Genomic DNA, 24836 nt, shown 5'->3' on the forward strand with positions numbered 1-24836 from the left:
TCCCAGCAGACTTGTGCTCTGAGGGACAAGCGTCAGTAGTGAGGGTTTGTGTGAAGAAGACTGCCCGTCTGTCCTGAATCCAATCCAAACACAAGAAATCCCCCCCCCCACCCCCCCACTGAGAACGAAGACAAAGACCCCGAATATCATGTTACTGATCTGAAAGATGGTAATAAGTATGGAACTGGAGTGAACCCTCAGTGTATTGCTGTCTTTGTGTCTTTGTCCCTCGCTGAGTAACGTTTCTCTTGCAATCTACTTGTCTTGCGTGCTTTGCGCTTTATGTTCATATTTTGTGCCTTCTTCCTATACTATACTCTGCATTTATTTCTCATGTATTCTGTTCTTCATGTTATAGTCTGTTCTTCATGCGTTGTATTGTGTTCTTCACATGCTGTCGTCTTCTGTTGATGATGAGTTGTGTTGTGTTTTGTCACATGACCTGTTCTTCAAGTGTTGTGTCCTTGGTGTATAGTGTTGTGTCCTTCCTTGGTGGTTGGCATTCCATGTCTTTCACTGAGAATTTGTCAAGTGACAAATTACTTTATAAAACTCCAGCATTGAAATTAATTCAGAAGAAAGTTATATTTATATTGTCTAAAAAATGTTTTTATGTTGTAACTGTCTAATTGTTTCTTGCTTTCTCTACAAATAACGGAGTTGAGTACCATGGTTGTGGGAGTGATGGAATTGTACTCTTATAATGATGGGCACTAGGGCCCCTGGGAAATTTTTCTTATGGTGCAGCCAATGTTTTAGGGGCTTAAGTTTGTTATCTTGCGCTAGATAGTTTGGGATGCATTTTTGGTCTTCTGCCGCTCCTGTTAGCGCCCCAGAGGGGCAGCAATGGCGGCAGTAAGCACTTAATAAACACTTCCGGGCAGGCGGCCAGCTTCCAGTGCCCCGCCGGGACATTCAGTGCTGGTTTCAAGGGGGCGCGGAGCTTTAGCGGCCAGAAGTGGCGAGCCGGTGTGCAACGCCCCTGGTTGCAGCACCGGCACGATTTTTGGCTGCCGCCAAATCTGTAGCGCTCCATAGAGCGACCCCTGCTGTGTGAGCTGACGGTCCGAACTGTAGCGGCCGCAGTGAGGTAAGTAATGTCCACCTCAGGCAATTGTGATTGTTTTTTTTTCGCAACTTGTGTTGTGCTGGCATGAGTTATTTACTGGGAATGTTTTTGGTGGTTTTTTTCAGTTTCCCCCCCGCCCCCCCCAAGCCCTCTCTTATGGAGCTCCGAGGCCGGCTGTTCAGCTCGGGATTTTCCCTTGCTCAGCCGGCCTAGCGCCCTAAGAGAAGTGTGCAATGTGTCCCTTAGCGCTCCGCTCCAAACTCCGGGCCCAGCTGATGAATTTTGAGGTGGCAGACGTAATCCATTTGCCGCGCAAAATTTACCGCTCTGCCCAAGACACCGCCCCAACAGAGGCACGACTGAATTTCTCCCCCTTTGAGTTTACAGAAGTGAGCCGATGAGCCACAAATTGCAGTCGGCGGCGTATCTCCGGAGTATACTCCAACCTGCAAAAATAATACGCACCGACCCGATGGAGACCCCACTGTGTAAACATCCACTCTGCACTGCGACTCGGAGTGCAGTGTAGTGGCCCACGGCTCTCAGGGAAGCAGCCTGTGTGGAAGCGTACCTGAGATCACATGGGCTTGGTCCTCCAATGAGAAAACAGAGTGTCTTTCATTCATTTAAATTGCTATGTTACTTCATTACTCCAGCCTTTAAAATATATATAGATTTAGCATTTATCGTGGGAATCCAGTTCATTACTCTGAATTCCCACTTCTAAACACTGTACAGAAAGTTATGAAATTTAAACATTTTTTTTTAAACCTGCAGCTTTAATATACACTAGGATTGCTTCTCCTTAAAGCTTCTAATGTTCCTGGATGCCATTTAATTAAAAAGAAAATCATTTTTTTTCATTTTGCATATCCCCTTACGAACCTGCACCTGTTTCCACCAGCGGTAAAATTTCTGTCCGTAATTGCCGGGCAAATAGCCCAACTCTGCACCAGCAATTAGGTTTTGATGGTGGAGCAGATGGCCTGTCATCTTGACAGGCCGCGAGTTTGGGATTTATCGCATGCGCTTCATACCCACCCCAAAATCCAGGCCATTGTTTTTTTTTCCCACTTTCCTGACATTAGTGACTTATGAGTTACGTCACCTGATTGCATGTCTCTCTCAGGCAAGGCCTGAGCACTAAATGTCGGCCCCATCCAGTAGGGGTCAAAGGACAGTGGCTCAGTTTTTCCACATCGATCCGTCAACACATCATCTCAGTTGTCAAACTATCTCTCAGCGCTATTACACAATCTTTCACAGTTATTGCATATCTCTCAATTAACATCCTTCTCCACACCATCGTCCAGAGTTACCGCCATCTCCCAGAGTTACCGCCATCATCCAGAGCTACCACCATCTCCCAGAGGTACCTTACCGCCATCACCAATAGTTACCGCCATCTCCCTGAGTTACCACACTATCCCAGAGTTACCACACCATCCCAGAGTTACCACACCATTGCCCAGAGTTACCATCATCCCAGAGTTACCACACCATCCCAGAGTTACCACCATCCCAGAGTTACCACCATCCCAGAGTTACCACACCATCGCCCAGAGTTACCACACCATCGCCCAGAGTTTCCACACCATCGCCCAGAGTTACCACCATCCCAGAATTACCACCATCTCAGAGTTACCACACCATCTCCCAGAGTTACCGCTATCTCCCAGAGTTACCGCCATCTCCCAGAGTTATCACCATCCCAGAGTTACCACCATCCCAGAGTTACCGCACCATTGGCCAGAGTTACCGCCATCTCCCAGAGTTACCGCCATCCCAGAGTTACCGCACCATCGGCCAGAGTTACCGCTATCTCCCAGAGTTACCGCCATCCCAGCGTTACCACCATCGCCCAGAGTTACCACCATCTCAGAGTTATCACACCATCTTTAAATTATCACATAACTCTGTGTTATAACATCATCTCAGTTATCATTCCATCGTTCCGTTTTCACACGATCTCTCAGGTAACACCTTGGGGGCTAAATTAGATCTCATAGCACACATTTTTCAGGCGCGACGCGGCCTCCAAAGGCCTCAACATGGTGCGCCACCTGCCATATTGGGAAAGGAGAAACAAGAAACATTTTCCACACCTAAAGCAAGCGGTCGTCCATTTGCATATTCAAATAAGGAGCCGAACGCCTAGTTCAGGTGCCCGCTCCAAGGCAGCCAGTGCCATTATTGGCTGCAGTCAGGGAAACCCACCCTAAAGATCACCTACATAAAGAACTAGCTTAAGGTGCTTAGCACAGTCACCTTCACAAATGCTGCCACTGCCGGACCCAAGATCTGCGACCTCCGACCTCCAGGCACTGGCTCCGACCTTCAATGTCCCAACCCCAATCCAGATCTCCAGGACCACCAATCGTGATCCCCCGACCCCTAATCTCCCTCCCTGACTCCCAATCTCCCTCTCCCCCAACTACCGACCTCCCTACCTTCTAACCACAAATCTCTCTTCCCCGATCTGCCTTCCCCTCAATCTCTGACCCCCAATCTCCCTCCCCCTAACCACTGATCTCCCTGCCCAGATCTCCCTCCCCCTCGACCATCCTTATCACACCAACATATGGCTATCATATTATTTTTTAGGTGAGCAGTCTTTACACAGCACTGTACGTGTTCCAATAAAGCCTACCCACACCATCAGCAGCTGCTCTTTCCCTACTTTATTGCCATTATTTTCATGTTTACAGTGAATCCCTGTTGAGACTGAGATTCTCTTTGGCTGATTGATACCTTATGTAAGGGCCTTTTGTGTACGTACCAATCAATGTGAAAGACCAGTTTGCTTCTCCAGTCCATCAGACGTGGATTTGTCGAGATTTGGGAAACGGGAATGCCCGCGGTGAGCTGCCAGCTCCATGTAAGTTTTGCCAGTTATTTCGGCCGAGCATATTTCAGTAAATCCCGAGAATTCCATCCTGTAGGAGGGGTAACAGCTGACACTGGTTGTGCTAAAGCTGCAGGTGATTAAGGGAGTGAGTACCTGAGTCATATAAACCTTGAAAGACCAACATTTGACTCCTGGAGTTAGCTTATCTTAGCCAAGGCGGTAGTTATATAGCACTACAGTTGGCCTCAGTGCCCTCGATTAAGCTGGATAAATTTGACCCTTGTTCTCACCTCTTGGGGTACAGTTAGTGTCCGGCATTAGTGCGAAACAGGCTCATAGCCAATCGGCAGCCCGTTTTACACCATGCCCCATCAGTTCATTCAGTTGCCAATCGAAAAGAAAGTTGGGCACAGTGTAAATCGGCCAATGGTGAAGACCAATGTCACCGCCCCGCCCCAATCTCTATTGAATGATGCCTTGCTTGTTAGAGAGCACCGGTGCGGCCAATTAACTGAAGGCAGGATCAGGCTTGGCTCTGAGGGTCCCTGCGGTTGAATAATCAGCCAACAATCGCTGTCGTAAGTTGGCACATGCAGAATGGCTCATTGGATGGGATGCCAGGGCCCGCCCTACCATGCCTGCCAAGGTGTCAACACCATCAATAGTTGAGAAAACGGAGGTGGACTGAATCACCTCACTGGCCGCACACGGTCAGGTGCAAGGACCCGCCACTCATTTGTGTGATGGATCAGACAGGAGGCAAAGTGAACAGAGCCCTGAAAGGTAAGTGGCTGTCCTGAACTATTGTTGAGTTTGTGTCTTATTATCTCTCCCAGTGGCTCCCGTTATTTGTGGAAGAAAGCAGAAACAAAATAGCTAAACTGTGTTTGAGAAATTATGTGAGCTGACTGGATAGTGCCCTTTTTGCAGAACCTTTTACCGATTTGAGGCAGGCTGGGATAGCTCCATGCACAACTCCCTGCTGCTGAACAGAGTGACCCCATACGGAGAGAAGATCTACATGACATTGTCTGCGTATTTGGAGGTAGGAGCTGGCTTCAGCCAAACAGAGGGTCTCGGGCCCTTCTTCCTGTGCTGTGAATGTTGTGCTCATCAAGGGGAGGGATGTTAGTCCTTGGGAATTGAAAAGTTTGTATTTCAGGTGCCCAGTCTCAGCATCAAGAACTCCCAGATTCAGAGTGAAAAACCCTACATAATGTCTCATCAAACACCCCCAGATCTGCTACAGCATGAGTTAGATACAGAGTAAAGCTTCCTCCACATTGTCCCATCAAACACTCCCAGGGGAGGTACAGCTCGGGTTAGATACAAAGTAAAGCTCCCTCTACACTGTCCCATCAAACACTCCCAGGACAGGTACAGCACGGGTTAGATACAGAGTAAAGCTCCTTCTACACTGTCCCATCAAACACACCCAGGGCAGGTACAGCACGGGTTAGATACAGAGTAAAGCTCCCTCTACACTGTCCCATCAAACACTCCCAGGGCATGTACAGCACGGGTTAGATACAGAGTAAAGCTCGCTCTACACTGTCCCATCAAACACTCCCAGGGCAGGTACAGCACAGGTTAGATACAGAGTAAAGCTCCCTCTACACTCTCAGCAGTGTATCTCATGAGCCCCTCTGCTGCACTAGCGTGACATTTCTTCATTCCCCTCACCATCTATCTATCCTGCGGCTTTCCCATGGGTGAGATTTCTAGTTTTGGGGTATTATTCTGTGGACAAATTTGCAAACTATACCAAGATTAATGCGCTCACCTACACAGCATCTTCTGAAATCCAGGGAGAGAGGACTGGAGGGAGGGAGGTGGTCAGTAGGAATGTGTATGTGCGTGTGTGCTGGGCCCATTCAGCAGAGCCTGGTCTCTAATTGTCTTGGATCCCCTTGCTATTGGACCAAGACCTAGCTCTGTCAAGCCCGTGTGGCGGCTGGTGTGCAACGGCCACCCCACGTAAAATAAAAAAATCATGCGCAGGCATCTTCTACCCTTTAAAATGAAGTTTGGGACCTGGCATCAGTCACCTTAGAACTCATTTTAGTGTGGAAGCAAGCCATCCTCGACTACGGGGGACTGCCTAAGAAGAAGGAGAAGATTTTTCCAGTGTGGCTGTATGTCAACGAGAAATTCAACCTGCACTTCTGGCAAGCAACAAATAATTCCTTTTAAAACAAGGCAGTGTTTCCTTTTAAATAAAACTCTCAGGTTTGTAAGAGACACATCATCATAGGCAGTCCCTCGTATCGAGGATGACTTGCTTCCACGCCAAAAAGGGATGAGTTCACAGGTGCTTTAATGAATGGCTTGATATTCCAGGTCCCGAACTACGCGTTGAAGGGTGGAAGATGCCTGTGTGTGGATTTTTTTAACGTGGGGTAGCCGTTGTACATCAGCCACCACACGGGCTTGACAGAGCTCGGTCTTGGTCCAGTGGCAAGGGTTAACCCAGACATCTGGAGACCAGCTCTGCTGCACGGACCGAGTGCGCACACATCCTGCAGTGTGGGCTGGCCCGTGCTGCCCCTGTGCCCTCGCCTCTTCTGGCCCCCGAGCTCGCATTCTCTCTCTCACATCCTCCATCTCCCCTTCCCTCAGTCTCCCCTTCCCCCTCTCACTCCCTCCCTCCTCCTCTCCCAAACTTTCCCTCAAGAAGTAAGAGACACACGTCATTGTTAATCAACATTGTTGGATTATTTGTAAATCTCTTGATTTATTTTTTTGCAGATGGAGAACTGCACGCAGCCCGCAGTCGTTACCAAAGACTTCTGCATGGTATTCTACACACGGGATGCCAGGCTGCCGGCCTCCCGCTCCATCCGCAACCTCTTTGGCAGTGGAACCCTCAAACCTTCGGAGAGGTAGGAAGTTTCCTGCTGCCGATGGTCTACAGCTGCTCTCGGGAGTCCCTCACTCTCTCCGAGTGAAATGCAGATCACGATTACTCAACTGTGTAGCAGGAAAAGGGCTAGCCTCACAACGTGGGGTCAATGTTCAAGTAATGGCGGCTGCCTTGGGTTTGACCTTAAGATCACCACGCTTACTAAGTCCAAAACTGAAAAGGAAGCAGGAAGGGGGTGGAATAGGGCGGAGCAGAATCTGGGAAGGATGGGCTGGGGTGAGGGGCTCTAATGTTACCTTGCTCCTTTAGTAAACTCGTCGAAAACCTCAACAGTAACATCTCCACATTATGAAACGCAGAAGTAGGAAATAAAATGGGAGCCTATCTTAAAACTAGGCTGTCGGTGTCTAGTTTATACTGTCTGGCTCCAAAGAGGATGCAGCTGTGGTGGACTTTGCAAGCTCTCCTGGGAGCGACATAAGTGCTCAGTGCAATAGTTGCTCAAGGAACAGACTGCCGTTGCTCACATTGTATCTGCTGTGGCTGGTAACAGATTGAAACTGATGATGACATCTGAGCTAGATGCCCTTTGAAATTTGGCCTACCCAGCCACTTAGACTGATGAATGGTAAGTCACCATATGGGAGCCTTATTGTAAAAGAGGCCCAAAGCTGCCCATCATTTGAGTCTGCAGTACCGAGAACACTGTCTGTTATTTCTCTGACTGAGGACGTGGATTCTTCCTTGGGGACATAGAAGGATGAAGTATCGAGTTACCCTCCTTTTTTTTAGCATAGTGGTAATGTTACCGGCTAGTAATCCAGAGGCCTGGACTAATGATCTAGAGATGTGAGTTCAAATCCCACCACAACAGCTCGGGAATTTAAATTCAGTTCCTTAAATAAATCTAGAATTTTAAAAAAAACTATAGTCTCAATAATGGTGGCCATGAAACTATCGGATTGTCGTAAAAACCCATCTGGTTCAGTAGTGTCATATTGGGAAGGAAATCTGCCACCCTTACCCGGTCTGGCCTATATGTAGCTCCAGACCCACAGCAATTTGGTTGACTCTTAACTGCCCTCTGAAATAGCCTAGCAAGCCACTCAGTTGTAACAAACCGCTACAACAAAGTCAGCACTGTGGGAGTACCTTCACTACACAGACTGCAGTGGTTCAGAAGGTCACTCAACACTGTTATGTTTTCGGTATGACCTCACAAACACACACAGGCTCTAAGATGGCTGATAACTTCAGGAAGCCAGTCACTTGACTTGTTCCCTCTTTAATGTTCGAAAAAGCATTTTCTGCAATGCTACAGTAGTCCACTGGGTGGAGCCATATATATTACACTTCTCCCTCCTTAATGAAGAAGTAATTATAACAAATAATCATCATACATAACTTGCATGGTTATACATAACAAAAGGTATGGACTTATCTTGCCGTATATATAAATCAAGCTTAACTACTTGTTTTCTGTTTCGAAGAGGATACTTCGCTCTCGAACAGAACCTTCCAAACATGGTGTTGAATTTATACTCATTCGAGGCTGATCCTGAGGAAAGTTTTTCTCCAAGGGATGCCCTTGATTTAAATTTGAACTCTCTGCAACTTCAGACTGTTTGTCTGTCTGACTCGGACTCAGACTTAAATTCTGACTTTTTCTTGGACTTGTTTTTTCAATAGTTCATTCAGTGGATGTAACACTGTAGCCAAATTTGGTAGGAACTTCCCATAATAGTTCAAAAGACCCAAAAATTATCAAAGTTCAGTGACATTCTTGGGAGTGGGTGCATTTCTGATTGCATCCAGCTTTCCCTTGGTTGGATGTAAACCATCTTTGTCTACTCTGTATCCTAAGTACTCCACGGAGTTTTGAAATAACTCACACTTGCGAGCAGACACTTGTCCTCTGTGCTTCTTTAGCCGGTTGAGGACTTCATTCAATATGTAATTATGAATTTGCCTGTTTGGTGCTGAAATTAGTATGTCATCTAAATAACATACTACTCCTTCAATATCTTACAAAATCTGGAATATGGCAGGGTACGGAAGACTGAATGGTAGCCTATTAATTTGATATAGGCCTAGATGAGTATTTATAGTCAAGCTTGACTTGGACTCCTCATCTAATTCAAGTTGTAAGTAGGCATTCATAAGATCCAACTTTGAGAATATCTGAGCACCTGTCAGTATTGTGAACAAATCTTCTACATTTGGTAATGTATTGGGGAGATTACCCTTTAAAACCTGGTTTACAGTTACTTTATAATCACTGCACAATCTTACCTTATCATCGGACTTAGGTACAACAACAATGGGTGTAGCCCAATTACATAGATCTATAATATTCTCAGTCTCTAGTCTTTTGAGTTCTTGCTCAACTTTCTCCTTGAGTGCATATGGTATGGGACATGGCTTGCAGTAAACTGGTCTAGGGTCCTTCTGTACCCTGACACGCGCCTTGAAGACTTGGATCGGACTGCCTGTTTCACAGAACACCTTCGGATACTTCTTGATGACATCATCCTTCGATGCAAATCTCGTTTCAACTCGAAAAATCTCACTCCAGTCCAGCTTCAGTGATCCCAACCAATTTCTTCCAAGTAAGGAATGCTTGTCTCCTGCCACTACTAAGAGAGGAAAACTTTGAAATTGATCTTTGTATTTCACCGGTACGGTGATACAACCTACCACAGGAATGTTCTCTCCCGAGTAGCCTCACAGCTCTATCTTGGATTTCTCCAATGGGAAATCACGTAATTTGTTGAGATATAGTGATTCCGGTGCTACACTCACAGGTGCACCAGTGTCGATTTCCATATCTTGGTTCCTGCAACATCTATGTGGATGATGATACTTTTCAAATCGCTGTTAGACACCCTCATGCTCTTGATGATGTGTAGCTCTAAAACCTCCTCGTCCTGTTGTGTTTCTTCCATGCTATGTAGTCTCTGGGGATTTCTACATATAGCTTTGAAAGTTGTTTTACTCTTCAGTCGGCATGCCTTCGCAAGATGCCTAGTTTTCCTGCAGAAAAAAACTCTGCCTTCACATATGGACAACTTTTAGCAATGTGTTGTCCCAGGCACCGATAGCAGGACTTCAATGCTCTGTTACCATTGCCAATTTCTGAGACTTTGGGGCCCAACTGCCTTTTACTTTTAATCTGTAGGCGATTCACCTCGGTTGTCTGACGACTGGAAATGGTACGAAATTCTCGGGAATATTGGTCGCCCATGTCCATTGACATAGCTGTCTGACAAGTTGAATCAAAAGTCAAGTCAAGGAGTTGTCAATAACTTTCTTCTCATTGCATCATTTTTCATCCCACAAACAAAGCGGTCACCCAATGCTCGGTCCTGAAAGTTTCCGAAATTACAGTGAATAGATAGCTTTTTTAATGCTACCATGTACTCACTGATACTTTAGTCGATTAACTGATCTCGTATTCCGAAATGATAACTTTCAGCAATTTCCAGGGGCTCAGGACTGTAGTGCTGAATCTGCTTAAGAGATGTGTCCTTTGGCTTGACAGGCACAAGCAAATTTTTCAGGGTTTCATAAACCTCGGGCCCTGCTTCAGTTAAGAAAATAGCCCGTTTTCTTTCCAACACCACCTGGTTATGGTTTTCATCATCGGGGGACTTCGATGATACTATTTGCTCCGAAACTTTCACGGTCACGTTGAAACTCCTCCAAGCGCCCTATTCCATCGGCGTGACCATCTAGACTCTGGCAGTTCAGTCAAGTGTGCTTGTAATTTACCTTAGATTTTTAGCTGTTAATCAAAACAGTGAAGCTCTCAAAGTCTCTCTGTCAGATGGCTGAATCATCCACCAACAAAAATTTCAGCTTTGTTATCCAATTATCCCATTCTCGTCGCCAAATGTTATGTTTTCGGTATGACCTCACAAACACACACATGCTCTAAGATGGCTGCTAACTTCAGAAAGCCAGTCACGTGACTTGTTCCCTCTTTATTGTTGTAAACAACAATGGCTGCAGTAGTCCACTGGATGGAGCTATGAATATTACAAACACCATCTTCCTGAGGGCAATTAGGGATGGGCAATAAATGCCAGCGACACCCACATCCTGTGAACAAATTTTTAAAAACCCACCGATGATGGGTGTTGGTTGTAAAGGATCCTGAGGAAAGCTATCTACTGGCATTAGATGTTCCAGTCATCAGGAATTTCTTTGAGGAAAGGTGAAGGAAATCAGACTTGTTCACTTCAGAAAGGAACAGATTGTGATGTGAGTTATTGAGATGTAACTGATCTGGCAAAGTGTTCAAAACGCAGGAAACACAGGTTATAAATGAAGACGTTCAGAATAACAGAGGAAGTCAGGGGAACTTTTTCACCCAAATGGTAATCAAGTTTTTGAATAAATTACATGCAAAAGACATTAAAGCAGACAGTTGCAATCAGGTCCAGAGGTAATTAGCTTTGTTTCTGCAGAGAGAGAGAAGGGACTGAGGGAGTTGAGGAGAAGGAGAATCGGTGGCATCTTTTTTGATATTGAGACACTTTTTCAGGCCTAATGACGTTTCCTGGTATTATACATACTCATGTTTGGGAGACCAGTTGAGAGGGGGGAGAGTTTACCTCCCGATTGAAAGAGCAGTCTGGGAGGAAGTCACCTTCCGATTAGGAGAGCAGGTCTAGGGAGAGCTAATCGTTCAAAACGGGCAAACCGACATGCCAATATTTGCTCCCTCTTAGTATCTGATGTCCAGCCTCTCTGGTCACATGGCTGAAACTCCACAACACTGGATGGCACCTATTGGGAAAATGTCCTGTCGCTTCACTGAGGTCCCTGGGGCGGCAGTGTGGATTTGAAAGGGGGTGCGTGTTTATATTGTGTAGTTTCTGACTCTCAGGTATTGGCTGAGTTTACTAAGTTTACACCCCTCTTCTCTCTTGTTTTTATTCGACAGTAACCGAGTGACCGGGGTGTATGAGCTGAGCCTGTGCCGGGTGGCAGATGCTGTAAGCCCAGGTAGGAACTGTACTTTCTGATTGGAAAAGGGATAAAACCATCTGTTTGCTGCTGGTTAAACTCGCTGAAGCGTGCTTTTTGTTTGAGTAAGGATGATGTTAAGTTCAGAATAACTCCACGAGACTGTGTTGTAAGCTCAAACCATTGTGACCTTGGTCTCTTTAATATAACTCCAAAGTGAGGCAGCAACGAGGTGGACTGCCTTTTATACCTGCTTGCTCCAGGGTGCACAAGTGACCCATAGGTCTCTCACAGGTGTGCCCCCTAGTGGCAAGTCAGGTGAGAGCCACATACATAACATCACTTCCCCCCAAAGTCTTGAGTACAGGTTATTTACAGGTTGAAGCGATCTGGCGGTCTGCGTTCCCTGGTCGATCGCCTGAGTTGAAATCCTGGCATGGGTGAGTTGGTCAGATCATCGCTGCACGGCAGCTCGGTTGGTCTGATCGGACTGTCCGGCAAGGTGGGTTCATCCTCAGGGTTGACAGCGAGGTCGATTGCTGGTTGGGTCCGTGTTGGTGGATCATAGATGGTAGGGTCTTCTTCAAACTGTTCTTGGTAGTCCGTGAATCGCAGTTTGATCTGATCCAGGTGTTTTCTGCATGTTTGCCCATTCAACAATTTCACAACAAACACTCTATTCCCCTCCTTGGCTAAGACACTGCCAGCAATCCACTTGGGACCTTGAACGAACACCGAATCATTGACTTCAATGTCACGCGAGGTCGCCGCGCGATCCTGGTACACGTTATGCCTCTGCCTCCGGGTTTCTTCGTGATCATTGAGATTCGGGTGGACTAAGGTGAGCCTGGTTTTGAGTGCTCTCTTCATTAACAATGCTGCAGGGGGAACCCTGATGAGCAAGTGGGCAATGGCAGCTGACTGAGGGCGTCAGCGCAGTTCTCAGTGTCCGGTCTGTGGCGGATTACATAGTCAAATGGAGACAATTTTAGTGCCCATCTTTAGATGCAGGATGAAGCATTGGTGTTGATACCTTTGCTTTCAGAGAGCAGTGAAGTAAGTGGTTTGTGGTCGGTTTTGAGCTCGAATTGGAGACCAAATAGATATTGGTGCATTTTCTTAACCCCGTACACATGCCAACGCTTCTTTCTCAACCATACTGTAGGCTCTTTCTGTAAAGTCCTTACTCTACAGCATGAAACCACACGAGACACATTCCAGGGACAAGGCCACTCAGTGACCTTAACTCTTTATTACAGGACTCCAGAAGTGATGACCCTGCGTGGGACCTCCCTTTATATACCTGTGTGATCAGGTAAGGAGTGTCTCCCACAAGTTCACCCCCTGTGGTTAAGATGTGTATCTGAGTTGAGTGTATACAGTAATACAGTGGTGTTACATTATAGTTACAAACATGACACTTTCAGCCTTGGATAGACTTCTGGATGCATAAGCAACCGGTTGCAGTTTGCCTGACACATTTGCTTGCTGTAACACACCACCGACCCCGTACGACGATGCATCACATGCTAGTACTAAGCGTTTACATGGGTCATACAATACAAGTAACTTGTTAGAGCATAGCAGGTTTCTGGCCTTGCGATTTACCCCAAACCCAGTCGTCACCCTTGCATAGCAACAAATGCAAGGGTTCCAGCAAAGTTCTCAACCCCGGTAGAAAGTTATCAAAATAATTGAGGAATCCCAGGAACGAACGCAGCCTAATCACGTTCTGTGGTCTGGATGTATTCTTGATGGCCTCCGTCTTGGAGATGGTGGGTCTGATGCCGTCTGCCGCAATCTTTCTCCCCAGAAATTCGACCTCTGGCGCCAGGAAAACACACTTGGAGCGTTTCAGCCTGAGTCCCACTCTGTCCAGTCGCTTTAGAACCTCTTCCAGTTTGTGCAAGTGTTCTGTGGTGTTGCGACCAGTGATCAAGATGTCATCTTGGAACATCACAGTGCATGGAACCGATTTCAGCAGACTCTCCATGTTCCTCTGGAAGCTGGCCGTTGCCGAGCGAATCCCAAAGGGGCATCTGTGGTACACGAACAGTCCTTTGTGCATGTTGATGCACGTCAACTTCTTTGACGGTTCAGCCAGCTCCTGTGTCATGTAACTGGAGGTTAGGTCTAGCTTGGTGAACGACTTTCCTCCTGCTAGCGTTGCGAATAAGTCCTCTGCTTTGGGTAGCGGGTACTGGTCCTGTAATGAGACTCGGTTGATCGTCACATTGTAGTCCCTGCAGATTCTGACCGTCCCATCGCTCTTTAGCACTGGCACGATTGGACTGGCCCACTCGTTGAACTCAACTGGCGATATGATCCCCTCTCGTTGAAGTCTGTCCAACTCGATTTCAACTTTCTCTCACATCATATATTGGACTGCTCGGGCCTTTGACGCCTGAGAAGTTGCCGATGCCTGGCTCAAATAATGCCGGAATTTGTTTCGCACTTGTGTGCACGGGGCATCATCCACCGAGGACAGTGCTTTGATGTCGTCCCAGTTCCACCGGATCTTGCCTAGCCAGCTTTTGCCGAACAGCGTTGGGCCATCGCCTGGTACAAGCCATAGTGGAAAATCATGCACCCTTCCGTCATACGATACTTTCACTGCCGCACTGCTGATAACAGGTATGAGTTCTTTGGTGTAAGTGTGCAGCATAGTGTGAATTGGGCTCAGTTTTGGCCTCTGTGTCTTGTTACTCCACAGTTTCTCAAAAGCCTTCTGGCTAATAATCGATTGACTCACCTCTGTGTCCAATTCCATGAGACGGGAATGCCGTTAAGTTTGACTTTTAACATTATCGGAGGGCTTTTGGTGATGAAGGTGTGTACCCCATACTTCCTTCTTATCCTCCGGTTGAGTTGCCTCTCCTGCTCGTTCAACGTGATCCGCACTGGATCGGTCGCTCTGCTATGATCGGTCACTCTGCTGACTCTGCCATGTGGTGAGTCTGAGGTTGCTTGCATATTCACTGGAGGTGCCCCATTGTTCCACAGTCCTTGCACACATAGTGCTTGAATCGACATTGATGGGCTCTGTGACTGCCCCCGCAGTGCCAGCATGATGTTAATGGATTCACATTAGCACTCCCCAGCGGCCTCTGAGTCACCCTAGGCCTGGCCTCTGCTGTCGTGTGGACCCTACTAGGTACAGTTCTGCCTGCTGAAGGCATTATTTTATGCACAGTACTTGCCGGTGAGCTTCGATTCTGTGAAGATAATCTGTTTTGTATTGTCGCTCGTGGATGTGAAGGCCTGGGCTATCGTGATGGCCTTGCTCAGACCTATGGATTCGGCAGACAGCAGTTTGCAGAGGATGACCTCGTGGCCAATTCCCAGCACGAAAAAGTCCCGCAACATTTCCCCCATAGATCCTGCGAATTTGCACGGTCCTGCAAGGCGTCTTAGGTCAGCGACAAAGCTCGCCACATTCTGGCCCTCGGAGCGATGCTGCGTGTAAAAGCGATACCTGGCCATCAAGATGCTCTCTTTTGGATGGAGGTGTTCTTGATCCAGCGCACACAGCTCTGTATAAGTCTTGTCCGTTGGTTTGTCTGGGACCAGTAGATCTTTGAGGAGGCCATATACCGACGACCCGCATGCGGTGAGGAGAATCGCCCTGCGCTTGGTCTCTGTCTCAGCCATGTCCAGCTCGTTCGCCACGAAGTACTGGTCAAGATGCTCAACAAAGCCTCCCAATCATCACCCTCAACAAATCTCTCAAGAATACCAATGACAGCCATTTCCGCTTGAAAGTTCGTGATCTGTAACTCATCGCCAGTTAAGATCAGAATAACTCCACGAGACTGTGTTGTAAGCTCAAACCATTGTGACCTTGGTCTCTTTGATTTAACTCCAAAGTAAGGCAGCAGCATGGTGGACTGCCTTTTATACCTGCTTGCTCCAAGGTACACAAGTGACCCATAGGTCTCCCACAGGTGTGCCCCCTAGTGGCAAGTCTTCCACACAGGTGAGGTTCACATACATTACAGATGATTGGGCTTTGAGCAGCCTGGTGTTGCAGTCTGCACGTCAGGGATGGCCATGTGAGACAGGTCTTTGACAGGGCAGGGAGAGGGGGTCGGGGCGGTGGGGGAGGAGGGGGGCAGCATCGGACGTGAGTGCAATGATACAGAGACCACACTGACAACATGCTTCACCAACATTAGAATTAGGAGCAGGAGTAGGCCACATGGACCCTTGAGCCTGCTCCGCCATTCAATAAGATCATGGCTGATCTTTGACCTCAACTCCACATTCCCGCGCGATCCCCCCATCCCTTAACTTCCCCTAGAGTCCAATAATCTATCTATCTCAACCTTGACTATATTCAATGACTCAGCATCCACAGCCCTTTGGGGTAGTGAATACCAAAGATTCACAACCCTCTGAGTGAAGAAATTCCTCCTCATTGCAGTCTGAAAAAGCTGACCCCTCATCCTGAGTCTATGCCCCCAGTTCTAGACTCTCCAGCCAGGGGAAACAACCTCTCGGCATCTATCCTGTCAACCCTCCTCCGGTCCGTCCGCAGCCACTGTTCCTGGGCACAACATATGCCAACTCAGTCGAGTAACGAAAGCCGGCACAAGTCCGGAAATGTCAGTAGGTATGATTATAGACCAGGTGACACATGAGGTCCTGAAAGTGCACCAGCTCGTGGGCAGGCCATAATATAAGTGTCATCTATAGCCAACATTTGATGGTGCTCATTGTAGGGGATAAATCCTGAAGTAAATATCAAAACCCACTTTGCAGCAATGGCAAATTTCAAAATTACTGATAAGAAATCAGAGTTCTGAAGGTCTGAGATTTATTTTCCTGAGTGTTTGGATTTCTGATGCCTGGGTGCGAGCTTTACGATTGGTGGGACTGCCGCTTGTCAGCGTGGTACCGACCCTGACCCCGGCCAACTTTCCTGCCCCAGGGCCATTTGCATGCTGGGAGCGGGCTCCTGGGCCTAGGCCTCTGCCATATTGTGGGGGCAGAGACTTGTTGAGGCAGCCTTTGGGGGGGGGGGGGCATGGAGTGGGTAGGAGGAGGAATAGCTGCCTACATTTTCCTTCTTGCTGCCATGGCCTGTGTGTGGCTAGAGTCTGATGGCACTTGCACAGGCCCCTCCGCCACTGGGTCCCCAGAGATGCCTCCACCAACATTTTGAACACTGGACGCCTGCGTTCAGCCTTCCAACTGGGCGAGCGGCTGGAAACATGGTTGGAGACCTCACTTTCAGGTAATTTGCATAGGCACACTGAAATATTGGTGGGTGCATTTTATACAACCGGGATTTCCCTTCTGGAAAGGGGAGGGAGGCAAGGCCACAGAAGAGCCTGCTGTAATGCTGCCATTCAAGCAAACAGTAGTTTACCCTGGAAGGGTTTAGAGATATTTTAAAATAAAAATCGCCGTGTAGAATTTGCAGTGTAAGTTAACCCCTCTGTTGACAAAAGAACGGTGGACTGTCAAATGAACGTATAATCTGTTCACTCACTATTATCGACAACACTAATTTCCAGCCTATTTTGCTTTTTTACAACCTGTTGAAAAGGTTTATTTTATTTTACTAGAAATAATACTCATTACACCCTTCGATCATTAAAATAAAGCAAAGTTCATAAGAACATGGTTTCCAGATCTAGCCACGGAGAGCTGTGTTCTTGACTGATTGCCTCCAGTCTGGGGGCGAAAATCTGATATTTTCTTTACTATTAATGTCATTCTTTATATTTCCCTGTGGAAATTGACTGTTACTCCACACGAGAAAAGGTGTCTTAAACATGTGACAGCAGCTAAGTAACAGAACATAGCTGGCCAATGAGACTCACGGGGGCCAAAACTGGTGGACTCACCTCCCACTGCCGTCCGCTACCACCGAGTTTTCTGGGCGGTCTCCCCTCTGAGCGAGCTTGGTGGAGGTCTCCCGCCGGCTGGGAGGGAAGACCGCTGGGGACCACCCGCTGACGCCCGCTGGCGTGCAACGTGCGTAAGTGTCCTCCCGCCCACCGAGCTGCCAGTTTGGTCCGGGCGGGAATCCGCTGCAGCAGGGGAAAGGACCGCTGCGTGGAGGCGGGTCTTGTAGTATATGGAGAAAGAGTCAGACTGAACACTGTGAGCTCAAAGTAAAGTGTGACCTTGGTCTTTTATTGCAGGTCTCCAGAGTGTCTCTCCAACCTGTGAAGCACTCTTAAATACCTGTGCTCTCAAGGGATTATGAGATCCCTTAGGACTCCGGGGAATGAGCCCTCTGGTGGTTGTACAGAGTAAATACAAGTCCAGATACATAACAACATTCCCCCCCAAACTCAATAGTGTAACTATTTACAATGTGAGTCGATCTGGGGCCCTTCTTGCCCTGGTTGATCATCTCGGTGTGAAGGCTGGTGTTGTTGAGTTATTTGTTGGGCACTCACTTGGTTGCTGTGCAGCTGGCCTTGCTGGGCTGCCTGGTGTGTTGGGCCCTGCAGGGCTGCTGTGGATGATGGATTCTGCTTCGTGGTCAACCGTGGTGTCAGTTGCCACTGGTGTGTATGTTGGGAGATCAAAAAGTTAGCGTCCAAGGTGGGTTGCTCTGGGTAGTCCGTGAATCTGACTTTGATTTGGTCCAAGTGTTTCCGGTGAATGAGTCCATTTGAAAGTTTGACCCGAAACACCCTGCTTCCCTCTTTGGCCACGACAGTGCCGGGAAGCCACTTGGGACCTTGCCCATAATTTAATACAAACACAGGATCATTGACTTCAATCTCGCAGGACACATTTGCGCTATCATGGTATGCACTTTGTTCAAGCCGCCTGCTCTCTATCTGTTCATGTAGATCAGGGTGAACTAACAAGAGCCTTGTCTTAAGTGCTCTTTTCATGAGCAGTTCAGCAGGTGGGATCCCAGTGAGTGAGTGGGGTCTCGTGCGGTCGCCAAGCAGGACTCAGGATAGGCGAATCTGCAGCGAGCCTTCAGTTACCCCCTTCAAGCCTTGCTTGATGGTTTGCACTGCTCTCTGCCTGACCACAGGATGCTGGTTTAAACGGGGCAGATGTGACATGTTTGATCCCATTACAGGTTATAAATTCTTTGAACTCAGCACTGGTAAAACGTGGCCCATTGTCGCTCACCAGGTCATTGGGTAAGCCGTGTGTGGCAAACATGGCCCACAAGCTTTCAGTAATGGCAGCTGACATGCTAGCCGACATTATCTCTCATTCAATCCACTTGGAGTACGCGTCTACAACCACAAGGAACATTTTACCCAAGAACGGACCTGCATAGTCGACGTGTACCCTAGACCGCGATTTGGAGGACCAAGACCATAAACTTAGCGGCGCCTCGCTGGGTACATCTGTGAACTCTAAGTCCGCATCGATACTGGGCCACCACACGTGGGATCTGGCTATCGCTTTCATCATTACGATGCCTGGGTGGGTACTGTGAAGGTCATTGATGAGGATATCTCTGCCCTTCTTGGTGACCACTACTCGATTGCCCCACAGAAGGCAGTCTGCCTGGATAGACATTTCATCTTTGTGCCGCTGGAATGGCTTTATCTCTTCCTGCACTTCCACTGGGACACTGGACCAGCTCCCGTGAAACACACAGCTTTTGATTAGAGATAATAGGGGGTCTTGGCTTGTCCAGGTTTTGATCTGCCGGGCAGTGACAGGTGATTGCTCACTCTCAAATGCTTTCATAACCATGGCTAGATCTGCGGGCTGCGCCAATTCCACCCCCGTGGTGGGCAATGGCAGCCTACTGAGAGCATCGGCACAGTTTTCTGTGCCTGGCCTGTGGTGGATGGCATAGTTGTATGCGGACAATGTGAGCGTCCATCTCTGGATACAGGCTGATGCGTTTGTATTTATCCCTTTGCTCTTGGAAAACAGGGATATAAGTGGCTTATGGTCAGTTTCCAATTCGAATTTTAGCCCAAACAGATATTGATGCATTTTCTTTACCCCATAGACACACGCTAACGCTTCTTTTTCAATCATGCTGAAGGCACTCTCGGCCTTAGACAGACTCCTGGATGCATAAGCAACCGGTTGCAGTTTCCCGCAATCATTAGCTTGTTGCAATATACACCCGACGCCATATGACGACGCATCACATGCTAGTACCAAATGCTTACATGGATCATACAACACAAGCAATTTGTTTGAGCATAACAATTTTCTCGCTTTTACAAAGACATTTTCTTGGCTTTTGCCCCAAACCCATTCGCCCTCTTTTCATAGTAAGACATGTAGTGGTTCTAGCAGTGTGCTGAGACCCGGTAAGAAGTTACCAAAGTCGTTCAAGAGTCCCAGGAACGACCGCAGCTCCGTCACATTCTGTGGCCTCGATGCGTTCTCGATTGCCTCCATCTTCACGTTGGTGGGCCTGATAATCCTCCTCCCCAAGAACTCTACTTCAGGCACCAGGAAAATGCACTTCGAGCGTTTTAACCTGAGCCCCACGCGGTTGAGCTGACTAAGAACCTCCTCCAGGTTCTGCAGATGCTCGACTGTGTTCCGACCTGTGACCAAGATGCCGTCCTGGAAGACCACTGTGTGCGGGACCGACGTCAGTAAACTTTCCATGTTTCTCTGGAATATCGCCACTGCTGACCGGATTCCAAACGGGCATCTGTTATAAACAAAAAGACCTGTGTGTGTTGATGCAGGTGAGGGCCTTCGATGATTCCTCCAATTTCTGTGTCATGTAGGCTGAGGTTAGGTCCAGCTTCGTGAATGTCTTTCCTCCCGCCAGCATTGCAAAGAGGTCGTTGGCTTTTAGAAGTGGGTATTGGTCCTGCAGGGAGAAACGATTGATAGTTACTTTGTAATCGCCACAGATTCTGACGGTGCCGTCTCCCTTGAGGACTGGGACAATAGGACTAGCCCACTCGCTGAACTCGATCGGTGAGATGATGCCCTCTCTTTGTAGCTGGTCGAGCTCGATTTTTCTCATCATGTACGGCACTGCTCTCGCCTTGTGATGGATGGGTCGTACCCCTGGAATCAGGTGGATCTGCACTTTTGCTCCTTGGAATTTCCGATGCCTGGTTTGAACAGCGAAGGAAATTTGTTTAAGACCTGGGCACACGAAGTGTCGTCAGCAGGCAATAGCGCTCGGATGTCGTCCCAGTTCCAGCGTATCTTTCCCAGCCAGCTCCTGCCGAGCAGCGTGGGACCATCGCTCGGTACCACCCAGAGTGGTAGCTTGTGCACCGCTCTATTGTAGGAGACCTTTACAGTAACACTGCCGATTACAGGAATCAGTTCTTTCATGTAAGTTCTTAGTTTTGTGCGAATTAGAGTTAAGACTGGCCTTGAGGCCTTGTTGCACCACAATCTTTCGAAAGTCTTTTTGCCCATGATGGACTGGCTCATGCCTGTGTCTAGCTCCATTGACACCGGGAGTCCATTTAGTTCACCTTCAGCATTATCGGGGGACAATTCGTGGTGAATGTGTGCAATCCATGTACCTTTGCCTCCTCGGTCTGAGGCTCTGTTTCAGCGTGGTCCTCTGTGGATCTATCCTCCTCTGCAACATGGTGGTTTGCAGGTTTAGCAGGCCTAGCAGCTCGCCTGCACACTCATTGGAGGTGTCCCATTGTTCCGCAGCCCTTGCAAATATATCCTTTGAATCGACGTGAATGGAAACGATGATCACCCCCGCAGCGTTATCAAGGTGTTAATGGCCTTGCATTCATCACCCTTGATGGTGGACTCTGAGACATCTGCGGATGTGAAGCTGCAGGTATGTGCGACCTGCCCTGTCTGTTACGATTCGAAAACAACATCACTTTGTTCACAGTACTTGTAGCAGCACTTGTGTGCTGAGAGATTTGCTTAGTATTGTCACTGGTGGCAATGAACGCCTGGGCTATCGCTATGGCCTTACTCAAGGTTGGGGTCTCTACAGTCAAATGTTTGCAAAGTATGGTTTCGTGGCCAATGCCAAGTACGAAAAAGTCTCTGAGCAAGTGCTCCAAATGTCCTTCAAATTCGCAATGTCCTGCAAGGCGTCTTAGCTCAGCGACATAACTCACCACTTCTTGGCCTTCAGACCTTTTGTAGGTGTAGAACCGATACCTCGTCATCAGAACGCTTTCCTTCGGGTTCAAATGCTCTCGGACCAGTGTGTGCACAAATCATCGTACAATTTCTCCGTGTGTTTCGCCGGAGAGAGCAGATTCTTCATGAGGCCATACATTGGTGCCCCACAGACGGTGAGGAGGATCGCTCTACATTCCCATCTAGCTCGTTGGCCACAAAGTATTGGTCGAGTCGCTCCACAAAAGTTTCCCAATCATCTCCCTCCGAGAATTTCTCCAGGATGCCCACTGTTCTCTGCATCTTTGGGTTTGCTATCTGTATCTCATCGCCAGTTGTACTGTATGGAGAAAGAGTCAGATTGAATACTGTGAGCTCAAAATAAAGTGTGACCTTAGTCTTTTATTGCAGGTCTCCAGAGTATCTCTCCAACCTGTGAAGCACTCTTAAATACCTGTGCTCCCAAGGGATTATAAGATCCCTTGAGACGCCAGGGAATGAGGCCTCTGTATATACGCCAGAGTATATACAAGTCCAGATACATAACAGGTCTAACCTCAACAGTAAGTATGAAAACCTGCAAAAAAAGGTTAGTAACCTTTTTTTCTTTATTTTTTTGCAGGGATTCAGGTGGATGGGGTCCCCTGAAGGATTTCTAGTGTTTTTTTTTCTTTTTTATTTCATTAGTTCCCCCTCCCTGGGCCCGACTCAATCCTCGGTGGTACTTTACCGCCAAGAATGGGAGCTGCCACCCAGATTCAGCGCATAAGTCCCATTTTTGCCGCTGGGCGGTCTTTCCAAGATTCTTCCATGAAACTTCTGCCCAAAGTACCGTCAGGATCTCAGCGGTCCTTTGGGCGGCACTTGGGTGGAACTTAGCTTCCACCAATTTCGGGCCCAGAGAAACAAACCAACAGCCCACAGCACACATCGAAGTAATACACTGGAGTAAGATCAGAAATATGGGAATCTCACTGAAATCTGTTGAAATGAAGTGAAGCTCGTTGCCAACTCCTGGCATTTCCACCAGTGACTGGGATGCACGTTTAGGTCTTTCTGCTGCTGGGATCGGAGTGTAGATGATGTTCTGGCTGTGGTCCGCATGGAGTTTCACTGGTCTCCGTTTGTTTAATCGGTTCCACCTGCGTTTTATGACTTGAAACGGTAATGAGACATTGGGCTGGATTTTCTGGTCCTTTGCGCTCCGGGTTTTGCCCCGGAGTGGTGTGAAAGGCTGCGTTCAGGTCTCCCGCGCCCCGCAGCGATCCTCCGGTGGCGCTGAGCAGCACCGCCGGGAAGAGCTGCGCCAGGTGTGCGACGCCCCTGGTTGCGACACCGGCAATAGTTTGGCCACTTGCCAATCCGTCCGCCCGGAAGTGTGCCCGCAATGACTGCCTGGGAAATCAGTGCGGTCCCACGATGCGCCGGCGGTGAAGTCGGTAAAGTACTCCGAAGGTCAGTGCGAGTGTTTGTTCTTTAAATTTTTTTAGTGATTTATGTTGTGGTGGCGTGGGCAATGTTTTGGGACTGTTTCTTTTTTAAGGTTCCCCCCCCCATGCCGTTCCCCCCCCCCCATGCCGCCCCCCCAGGCCTCTCTCTCTCTCTCTCTCTCTCTCTCGTGCAAAGGGCCTGGCACTTTAGTTCGCGGGTTTCCCATTTTTACACCTCGAAAATGCCTCCCTTTGTGCTGCGCTCCCTGACGCAGGGCCCATATGGTGAAAATTCCTAACCAAAACGCAGGCTATTCCCGGCCGGTAACTTTCCCGCCCCGCCCCCGTTTTCACCCCGAATACAGAAATGCCGAAAATCCAGTCCATTGTGTCCACACAGGAATGCAGCGAAGACGCAGGCGAGTCCTCGACACTTCCGTCGCCTATGTCCGCGGGGAAGAGAATCTGGCTGGCTGGCGGCCCCGGAGCGACAGCCTCATTCTGGACCACCAATGGGAACTGGAGAAACTCAGCCTGTTACAAGAGGTACAGTAATCCCCGTACCGGGGCCTCGGGTGATGGGACGGGATTGTAAACTTTATATGAATTTTACCAAACGCTCCAGGAATGGGATGATATTCCATTCTCCCCTTCCTCTCCTGAAGGCACTTGATCCTTGTTGGGATATGGGTTTCACAGACACTGACTGCCCTTCCGTATCTCACCTAGATGTCTTCTTCCTTCATGTGTGAGCCCAGAGAGCGAGTGTCAACAGGCTCTCCACCTGTTGGGAGGAGGCGGGGGACATCCCTGCTTGAGACCAGTCATGTCTTCAAGTGCATACATCGGCCAGGATTTTCAGCCAGTTTGCCCTTGTCTTATCGGTGCAATTTGCTCGAAAGCGGTCAAGCCAGCGCAAAAGATCAAGGAATGTCAAGCGCAAATTACGTCCAGAGCAAATCGAGTTTCCGTGATCTTTTGCTCTAGTTTAAAAAACATTGCGCCAGAAGCCGAACCCGCCCACAAAATTCTCCACGCCCCCAGATCGAGTTAATCACCATGGCAAGTTTCCCGTCATTGCATACGTTTGCGGGCCTTCGAGGAGCTTTTTTTTTTAGGAGCAACGACACTAATAGACACGTTTTAGAAGCTTCTAAATAATTTTAAAGTATTTTACTAAGAAACTGACTACTGTATACCAATGAAATAAGTACTTGGTTCTGTATAGTTTTTAAAAGTGAATTCAATTATTTAAAATTAGGTTACTCACAGGTGGTGGACTAGACACTGATTAAAAATGTTTATTTTTTGTGATAAAGCCATTTTCAGCTGTATTATTAAAACTGCACCAGGTTACCACTCTTCAATACATCAAACTATATTTTTCAGTGCAACATTTTTTAAATACATTCTAAAACACTGTCCGATTGTGCTGGTTCATGAAAAAATTTATGTTTGGAGATATACAAATAAGTTTGAACGGAAACTTGAGCAAAAAAAAACACTGCTTAAAACTCGCGCAATTTTGTTCGGAATTTGTGCCCAGATCGCCGATTGTGCCCAAAATGAAAAATCTTAGCCATAGTCACAGTTTGCAGCAGGGGCTGGCAATCAAGAAGTGCCATG

At 47.9% G+C, this 24836-nt stretch overlaps 1 protein-coding gene across 2 annotated transcripts in view; it reads left to right on the top strand.

Annotated features, from left to right (window-relative positions):
* kif1aa (kinesin family member 1Aa) overlaps positions 1-24836 on the top strand; it is a 511950-nt gene that overhangs the window by 466817 nt on the left and 20297 nt on the right. For both annotated transcript variants that reach the window (XM_070882200.1, XM_070882201.1), the window contains exons 36-39: positions 4848-4962; positions 6666-6799; positions 11729-11790; positions 23611-23756. In XM_070882200.1, the coding sequence (XP_070738301.1) occupies positions 4848-4962; positions 6666-6799; positions 11729-11790; positions 23611-23756 (457 nt within the window). The remainder of the gene's footprint in view (positions 1-4847; positions 4963-6665; positions 6800-11728; positions 11791-23610; positions 23757-24836) is intronic.

Source organism: Pristiophorus japonicus, chromosome 6, assembly GCF_044704955.1.
Source record: "Pristiophorus japonicus isolate sPriJap1 chromosome 6, sPriJap1.hap1, whole genome shotgun sequence".
Classification (NCBI taxonomy): Eukaryota; Metazoa; Chordata; class Chondrichthyes; family Pristiophoridae; genus Pristiophorus; species Pristiophorus japonicus.